The following is a 9,480-nucleotide window of genomic DNA, read 5'->3' as shown; positions in this document are numbered from 1 at the left end:
CGACGCTCGGCGCCAAAATTTGATCCTGGCGGGCATCGGGGAGCGGCGCCGGACGGGGCTGAGCGAGTGAGGCAGCGGCATCAGCGAGCGGCGTCGGACGGGGGTAGGCGAGTTTCTCACCGGGACCGGAGAGAAATTCGGCATCAGAGCCGGCAGGGAGGGCCTGCTGGAGCAGGGTCACTGGCGGGGCCGCGGGGCCAGCGCGATGAAGGCGGCGGGGTCGGGGCTCTGATGAGTCCTTGTTCGTGGTGCCTCAGAGCCGAGGCTGCCAGGCCGCTTCCCTGGGATTTGCCCCTCTCGGGCGGTGTGGCTCAGCAGGTACAGCAGTTCTGCAAGCGGGAAAGGGAGAGGCTCTGCCGTGTTCTGTAATACCCGGGCCTTTCCTTCCCCTTCGCTGGCAGCCAGCTTTGCGACAAACCGTGGTTTTGCGTGCGGGTCTATACCCAAGTGTCGTGATAAAATTTCTGTAAAGGTAGGTCGCTTAGAAATGCTGAAGTACAGGTTATTGTTGGTCTGGATCTGCTTGGTCTGCCTGAATCTGTGGTCTTCTCGGGTTTTTTCGTTTACAAATGCATTGTATTTTTGTTGTAAAAGGCATGCATTCCGTTTTCTCACAGATCTAGTTGTTTGTTTGGCAGTATGATTGATTTGGTTATTCTTTTTTCTTTACTCTGCAATGTATAGGCTTATAATCCAGATACCTTTCTTAGTGCTTCTGAGAGGAATACTTTGCCTGGTCCCTTAGGAACATTGAGAAGATGTACATCAAGTCAATCGTTCTCGAAGGTTTTAAGTCCTATGCTCAGAGGACAGAAATTAAAAACTTTGACCCGTTATTCAATGCCATTACTGGGTTGAATGGTAGTGGCAAATCCAATGTCTTGGACTCCATCTGTTTCGTGCTGGGAATCAGCAATCTGTCGCAGGTAAAGAGACGGGACACTTAAGAGAGGTCTTCTGTCAGCAACTTCTTGTGTTTCTCTAGTGAGTAACCTCCCACGGAAGACCGGAAGTGGTGCTTCTTTGAAAGAATTAGTTTCATTATTTGGATTTTTCATTACATATATCTGGGTCTCTGTCAATCTTAGTTTCAGTTGATCAATCTTACATTAAGGCTGAGTTACAACTTCGTTCACATACCACAGTTACACAAGGTATGTGGCTTAAAACAATAGATTGAAAATAACCACTTGAAAGCTAACAAATTCAAACTAAAGGTCTTTTGCATATAAAGGCACTAATTTACTCACTTGTAATAAATGTTTTCAGTTCTGGATTGGGTCTTAAAATCTGGCTACTTGGTTCATCTGAAAAAAATTTAAAAGGGGTTTTCATGCAGCACCTTCTGTTTAAGAGATCATAGATCTGCTTTATTTTCATAAAAAACTGTGTGCTTTGACATCAATTTTCATCTCTGTTTGAAGGTGATTTTTTAATTTCCTTTTTTTCCCATCCCTATCTTCCCCCAGTTGTAGACAAAGCCAGCAGATAAGCCAGGAACACTTTCTGAATCATTTTCCTGTGAACTGAATTATGAAAAATAAATATTTGTTAAATTATTTTACTATCAGCTAGCTTTTTTTACAGATGTATTCAGTGTTTGTCAGGAGCCTCATGCAGAAAAAGGTAGCTGGATATGTAAAACTAGACTGGCACACACTGGTTGTGGTTTTACAGTGGTAGCACCTTGCAGGTTCCATATATCAGTTCACATGAACCCATAAATACGCAGCTAGATCTTAATTTTTTTCATTCATTTCTTCAAAACCTACAGTAGTACAATGAAAATGTGAAGTTAATCACTTTCAGAAAAGTATTTATCTGTTTCCTGGACGTAGGTGCGAGCTTCCAACTTGCAAGATCTAGTTTATAAGAATGGGCAAGCTGGAATTACAAAGGCAACCGTGTCTATTAACTTTGATAATTCAAACAAGAGTCAAAGTCCACTGGGATTTGAAGCTAATGATGAGATCATTGTGACTAGGCAGGTGAGTCTTTAATATTTGTATATTTTCATAACTTCTATAAATTTTTATCACGCTCATGAGCGGGCAAAGAAAAAGAGGTAATTTTTAAAGTCCCTGAGTTTCTACAGTAGAGGCAAGGCTTCTATGTTGCCACTACAGTGTAGTTAGTTACACAAACTCTAGGAGTAGATCCAGTGTACTAGCTAGAAATGTTCATAAAGCAAGTTAAATTTTTCTATCTTGTGACTTTTTCTCTTAATATCTGAACTGTGTATTAAATTTGGTGTCCAAGAACAAAGAAACCTTTATTTTTCTGATCAAGATGTTGGGATTTTGGTTGTTTGTGGGGTTTTTTTGTGGTTTGTTTGTTTTTTGTGGTTTTGGGTTTTGTTTTTTTGTTTGTTTGGTTTTTTGGGGGGTTGGTTGGTTTTTTGTTTGGTTTTTTAAAGCAGAGTTTTTGGAAAATTTCTTGACAGTATTGTCCTCAATGACTAATCTTTCTTGTATTTTAGTTGAATATTTTAAATGTCAAATAAGTTCGATTTTGGTGTTCTGCACAGTATGCACCTACATGTGTATACAAAGATATAACACGTGTGATTTGCTCGGACTTTTTATTCTTTATTACAGTTCATATACTCACAACACCAAGCCATTTTTTGTCTTTGTTCTTCAGGTTGTTGTTGGAGGTAGAAGTAAGTATCTTATCAATGGTGTAAATGCTACCAGCAGCCGTGTGCAGGATTTCTTCTGTTCAGTTGGACTCAATGTCAATAATCCTCACTTTCTCATTATGCAGGTATTGTGTGCATCTTTATAAAATCCAGAAAGAATAGGGCTAGCCCTAAATTTAAGACAGGGGAGATAGTCAGAAAACATTTAATTTCCTAATTAGAGTGACTTCTTATCAAGTATAAAATGAAGTCTGTTAAGTAGGTAAGATTTCCAGTACAGCATTGTTTGACTCTAAAACACATCTTGTATCACAAGACCTCATGTTAGCAAAATTTTCTGAAATATGTTTCCATTTTATTTTCTTTTTTTTTTCTCCTTAAGAGATAGGTATTGCTTTTATAAATAGTCTAAAATGATGGATTTTATTTACTATTATTTGTGCTCTGTGTTAGACAATATCTTGAATGGAGATATGTACTTTCTTAAGTCACAATTATCAAAAGAAAGCTGACAAATTGAATAGACTGGAAGGGACTAGGCAAATCCTGGAAATATTTGCAGGAATAATAAAACAGAGCAGGATTTATTGTTTCAAATGTAACTGCCCCAAGTGGATGGCAAAGGTGGGGACAGTTTTGTACATACTTTCTTTCTCCCTGTTATGTATGAGTTACATCACCAAAAAGCTGGTTTGTGATTAGGAACTTATTCAATATTAGCAACCTAGTAAGACTCTAGGAACATTTGCATTGCTCCTTTAAGATGTAATCAGGACTGTGGAGGATGAGCCTAAGATACGATGTATATCCATTTCAAATATATTACATGGAAGAGTGACTTACTTGAACTTTGAAGAGCTAAACAATTGAGTAAACTAGATTTTTGTTGTAGAAAAAAAAAATGCTTGAACTTATAATGCAATGTATAAACATGAGTGGGGGTTTGGAGTTTTAGTTTTTTTTACTACTGCATGGTATACAACCACTGTTCTTGTTTTATCTTTCTGTCACCAGGGACAAATTACCAAAGTTCTAAATATGAAGCCACCAGAGGTAGGAAAGTTGTGCGAGTATTTTTGTCTGAAGTTTTACTGAACTGATTTGAATGATAAGAATCTATATGTTGAGAGGGGGACAACAAAAATAAAGGTTGGAGGGAGATGAGATGTTCAGCTTAATTGAACCAATCTAACCTAAGAAGAAACACCAAAGTTTTTTGCATTGCTTTGTTTTAGATTTTAGCTATGATTGAAGAAGCAGCTGGCACTAGGATGTATGAGTGCAAGAAAGTAGCTGTACAAAAAACCATAGAGAAGAAGGAATTCAAACTGAAAAGCATTCAAACGGTACTACGTGTTGTAAACTATACTTTCATTCATGTTTGTTAAAGATATCTCAACAACAAGTAGTTTAATGGTGACTTTAACTTGAAGAATATTTAATTTCTGTGCCTGGAACTAGATATCCATTCCTATACATGTTTAAAGTTTAGAGTTCAGTAAAATTAGAATATAAATTTTCTCTTATGTGTTTCAGGTCTTAAATGAGGAGATCACTCCAACTTTACAGAAACTGAAAGAGGTATGGAAAAATTAGATGGGTGGTAAGGTAGGTCCTTCAAGTAGTGGAAAAATTACTTCCAACTACCTTGAACCAGTATGTTTTGGCTAAAACAATAGCATATTTTCAAGCTCTGTAGAGTCTTGTAGGAGAGGGAATTTTGTCATATTTCCAAATACAGACAATGTGACGTTTTGGACTTCCAGGAAATCCTAGAGAGAGATACAGGGAGAAGGAAGAAAACAAGAGAACTAGATAAAAATAGATTTTAAGGTGTCTTCGTTCTTAGAAAAACTTAGTCAAGTGGTATTTCTGGTGTGCAATCAGTTGTATGAATATTATTTTAGCTGAGAATAACATGAAGAATACTTCCTCTTACTTACAAATACTGATGTTTAGAGGTGCTTAAAAGATTTCTGTAGTAGTCTTATGTAACATTGTTTTTCCATCAAATTTTAGAGCTTTTTCTTTGTCTACTCAGGAACGAGCATCCTATTTAGAATACCAAAAATTAGCACGAGAAATAGAATATTTGAGCCGCTTTTGTGTAGCTTATCAGTTTTTTCTGGCTGAAGAAACAAAGACATCCTCCACTGAAGTGTTAAAGGAAATGCAGTCTAATGTACAGAAGTTTCAGGAATCAAGGGCTGAAATTGAACAGAAGGTAAAACAACTTAATGAAGACATAGCGGAGATGGAAAAGGAAAAGGATAAGGTAAATGAAAACAGAGTTGTGCTCCTCTGAATATCTGAATACAAAGAATTTTAAGACACTGGAATTATTTTTATAGATAATATACCCTTGAATTTTTATCTTCTGGTGTGTTGCTTAGATTGTGCATTATTCATTGTCAGTTCATTCTTGGTTTTGTCCAGAAAACATCCATTTAAGGGGTTGTTTTTTGTCTGAAATGCAAATGAAAAATAACTGAAGCATAAAATCTGTTTGCCCTCATGTTTCCACTATGTGCATTATAAGCTTTGCCAGAGACTTTTTTTCTCCCTTTTTGTTAATGTCTCAAGTAAGCAATGTTTCGTTTGACAATAGTCAGTACTGACTTCAATGTTGAAGGCAGTAAATTTAACAAGATACAGGATGGCCCATAGAGTCTTTGGATTTAGATATCTAAATCCACCAGAGGTACGGGGGCAGTGTCCCATCTACGGAGTGATGTGTCTTCAATCGTACCTTCAAGTTAGGTTGGATTTCAGAGATACAAGATGGTCTGAGCTATTGGTATTGGAGACTCTTACCAGCTTGATCAGATTTCCTTCTACATAAAGCTCTGAACGGAAGACAAAATACAAATACTGCATTTGTTTCAGAGGCTAAATTAAATTTCCTTTATTACTGATTGTAGGAAGTTGGTGGTAGACTCCATGCGTTGGAAGCTGCTCTTTCAGAAAATCAAAGACTTAGTACAAAAGCACAAAGTGCTCTTGATCTCAAGAAGGAAAATTTAAAACGTGAAGAGGTTAAGTACAATGAATTGGTAACACATATGCAGAAGGTAAGATACTTGTATATAATTTTCTTCAGATACTAAATTAATTCAGATTGTGGGAACAGCTGGGGTTTTTTTCCTATTATGGTATGAAGAATCCTGTGGTTGGCAAGAGTTACATCAAGAAAGCAGAGACAAATGCTAAGGGCACTGTTTAATTTGTACAGCTAAGGTAGTAGGTTCCCATTAGAAAAAGATATGATGCAAATACAAATAAAGTGCAACTCCTTATGGTTCCAAATTTTCTCTTAAGCTCAGCAGAGGTCCCTGTAGCTTCAAACTATTATGCTCTCTGGACATATGTTACTCTTAAAATTAAATGAGAAATCTCTGCCTTGCATATTTTTGACAATCAATTTTTTTTTGCAGGAGGATAATTTTTTAGCTATTGGGAAGAGCAAGATAATTCTCCTAGTTCTTGGGCAGTTGTTATCACTTCCTGTATTTCATGTCTCTGTAGATATTCCATACACTCATGGAGGGAGTAGCACATTTGAAAATGTACAAAGACATATTGCAAGATCACAAAATCTGACAAATGTCATAGAAATATAGTTGATGAAACTACTTAAGTGCTCCTCACCTAAACAACATGAATTTCAAGATAATAGACTCAGGTTTTTTCTTAGTGTTGTGTTTTCTGGTTTTTTTTTTTTTTTTTTTTTTTTTTTTTTTTTTTTGTTTTGTTGTTGTTCTTTGTTTTGCTGAAGGATTCTAAAGCATTTCTGTCAAAGGAGGAAAAAGTAAACCATCTAGAGAAAGAACTGAATGTTTTACTGGAAGAAAGTGAAAAAGATGCACATGCTTTAGCTGCAGCACAACAGCATTTTAATGCTGTGTCTGCAGGCCTGTCCAGCAATAAGGATGGTGAAGAAGCTACTCTTTCTGGACAGATGTTGATCTGCAAAAATGAAATTAGCAAAGCAGTAACAGAGGCTAAACAGGTAAGAAAAAAACCTCTGCCTGTCTCAGACCTGCCTTTATGCTTTTGAAAATTGTCTGAAAACCAATTGACTCATGCTTGAAAGATCAACAAAAGAGGCACAGGACATCTATGCAAGATATTTTACATTTTGGCATATTCATTAAACTAACTTTTTGATAAAATATAAACAAAATATTCTTGCACAGGAAAATGCTGTAGCATTGCTGCGAGAAAGTATTAGAAACTGGCATTTGAGATGTAAAGTATGATTTACTGTACTCAAATGATCAATAGTATTGAATAGGAAAAAAAATAGGACTGTTATCCATGATACACAATTGAAGAGATTTCTACAATTAAACTTAATGGAATCAAAATAAGGATGCCTGTGATTGTGAAAGGGAGAGTTAGGAGAAACTATTTTCTCCTTAGTTAAATTGTATGCTCATCACACGACTGAAAGAGGCAACACTTGTTTTGTCTTAAGATAGAAAACCTCTGCTGGACTAGTTCTGATAGTGGAGCTTAAATTTCCAAAGATCGCTTTCCTTGTCTGACAGAAATTCTTCTCCTAAGAGTAACAAGGACAGCTGTATCACACTTTTTTTACTTTGTTTCTTCTCAGACTATTCACATTCATGTTACAATAGTTATGATCTGTGTTTTTGTTTCCAAATAACCTGTGCCATTATTTTCAAAAGCCAAGGCTAGTTTTTGTCCTATCTGCAACCAGTGGAAAATTTTATAAAATACATAGGCAGCTGGATAGTGCAAGTGTTCTAAATTTGCGCTTGCAGTATTGTCTTTGATGATCTAGTTCCATATTTGCTTATTCCTTATAGGCTGAAATGAAATTGAATTATGCACAAAAAGAATTAAAGGCAAAAGAAGCTGAGGTTAAAAAGGTGGATGAAGGCTACAAGAAAGACCGAAAAGCATTTGAAGCTGTTGAAAAAATGAAAATAACCCTAGAGAAACAAATAAATGAGTTGAACTACTCAGGTCTGTACAGGCTTCTGATGCATAATTTTGGGGCAATCTGCAAAGGAGCATAGAAGTGTTGTGAATTGACTCTGACTTGATGGTGCCAGGTGTTCACCAAAGCTGTTCTATCACACCCCTTCTGAACTAGACTGAGGAGACAATATGCAGCAAAAGCTCGTGGGCTGACATAAGGACTGGGAGACATCACTTGGAAATTACTATCATGGGCAAAATAGACTTGACTTGGGGAAATCAATTTAACCTAATTTCCCAGGCTCTATTTTGTTTCTGATTTTCTGTACCTCCTCTCCATGAGTGGTGCAGGGGGATAGGGAATGGGGGCTACAGTCAGCCCTTCACACATTGTCTCTGCCACTCCCTCCTCAGGGGCACCTTTCCCCTTCTCTGCCATGGAGTTATTTCCAAGAGAATCAGTCCTCCCTGAACTTCTCCAGTGTGAATCTTTCTCATGGCCTGCAGTTCTTCACAAGCTGCTCTAGCATGGGTCCCTCTCACGGGGTACAGTCTCTCAGGAATGGGCTATTCCCATGTGGGTCCCATGTAGGGGGTCACACATCCTGCCAGCAAACCTTCTCCAGCATGGGCTCATCTGTCCGTGGGTCTGCATGTTCTGACAGGACCCTGCTCCAGTGTTGGTTTCCACTGGCTGCACGTGCTACACTGTGGACCTCTATGGTCCATGTCGCAGGGCACACCTACCTCAGCATGGTTTGCACCTCCTCCCAATCCTTCACTGGCCTTAGTGTCTGCAGGGCTGTTCCTCTCACATATTGTCATTCCTCTTTCCAGCCACTGCAGATAGATTTGTCCTTTTTTTCCTCTTCTGTAATATGTTATCCCATAGACTTCACCACCATCATTAATTGTCTTGGCCAGTAGTGGCTCTGTCTTGCAGCCGGCTGGGGGATGCAGAAACAAAGGAAAACAAAAGAATTTATGTTCTGTTTCCCATAGGAATTAGGAGGCAATGTTCAGCCACTTCCTGTGAAGCCACTTCCTTCCTTCCTTTGTCTTTGTTTTGGAAGACAAAGGCCTTGATAATGGATGCTCCCTTCCCTCCCTCCCTTCCTTTCTCTTAGCTTTTACTGATGAGCACACCTTCATAATAGCACAGAATATCCCTTGGACCCCATATCATGTCTATGTCCCCTCCCAGCCTGTTGCCCACCCGCAGCCTACCTGCTTTTGGAAGAGGGACTGGAGAGACAGCCTTGGTGCTTGTGCCAGCATGCTTAGCAGTAGCCAAAACTCCTTTATGTTTCTACTAAAAATGCCTTTTTAGTAGAAACATAAAGAACAACACTTCGAGGGCTGCTGTGGGGGGTGTTAACTCCATCTTACCCAGCCCCAACGCAGGAGGGAAATGAAAAATCAAGCACACTGCTTTCATGCTTAAAGAAATTTCTCTAAGCTGATCTTCTAAATTGATCTAAGTTCTGCAAACTCTCAAACTTCCACAGAAAGCAGCTTAAAATAATTTGATTATATTAACTTTGTGCCAAACATTTTGAAGTTTGACGGCAAAATTAAATCCCAGCTAAAATTTAGATGGAAAAAAGGATCAATACCCCTATTGCTTTCTGGTTTTCTGTACCTAAAACATTTCTTAGAGTTCATTTCTTATGCCAGGTAACATTTGTTTCAGACACTACTTAAAACTGTTAGCTGACATTCCAGATTAACCTTTAGAAAAGAACATTGCACTTGAAACTTTTTCTTTACATGTTTGGTGTCATGATGGTATTAATTTTTTTAGTTTGAAAATTTACAAAGGTTTTTAGAAATTTTTCTTTACATATATGGAGATAAACAGTGTAGGATACCAATTTCTAAGCTAATAAATT

The 9,480-nt window shown here is 37.9% G+C and overlaps 1 protein-coding gene across 3 annotated transcripts in view; it reads left to right on the top strand.

Annotated features, from left to right (window-relative positions):
• The first annotated feature begins 6 nt into the window (after window positions 1-6).
• Window positions 7-9,480, top strand: part of SMC2 (structural maintenance of chromosomes 2) — a 35,563-nt gene continuing 26,089 nt past the window's right edge. For 2 of the 3 annotated variants that reach the window (XM_066181444.1, XM_066181445.1), the window contains exons 1-11: window positions 7-103; window positions 685-926; window positions 1,839-1,988; window positions 2,644-2,766; window positions 3,656-3,694; window positions 3,877-3,987; window positions 4,178-4,222; window positions 4,683-4,916; window positions 5,563-5,712; window positions 6,417-6,650; window positions 7,474-7,633. In XM_066181444.1, coding sequence (XP_066037541.1) covers window positions 759-926; window positions 1,839-1,988; window positions 2,644-2,766; window positions 3,656-3,694; window positions 3,877-3,987; window positions 4,178-4,222; window positions 4,683-4,916; window positions 5,563-5,712; window positions 6,417-6,650; window positions 7,474-7,633 — 1,414 coding nt within the window. In that variant the 5' untranslated portion in view covers window positions 7-103; window positions 685-758. The remainder of the gene's footprint in view (window positions 104-684; window positions 927-1,838; window positions 1,989-2,643; window positions 2,767-3,655; window positions 3,695-3,876; window positions 3,988-4,177; window positions 4,223-4,682; window positions 4,917-5,562; window positions 5,713-6,416; window positions 6,651-7,473; window positions 7,634-9,480) is intronic. The other variant, XM_066181443.1, reaches the window with a different exon arrangement.

This window comes from Chamaea fasciata, unplaced genomic scaffold (genome assembly GCF_029207755.1).
Source record: "Chamaea fasciata isolate MVZ Bird 193981 ecotype frontalis unplaced genomic scaffold, bChaFas1.0.hap1 SCAF_4, whole genome shotgun sequence".
Classification (NCBI taxonomy): Eukaryota; Metazoa; Chordata; class Aves; order Passeriformes; family Sylviidae; genus Chamaea; species Chamaea fasciata.
This window is presented reverse-complemented; position numbering and strand designations above follow the sequence as displayed.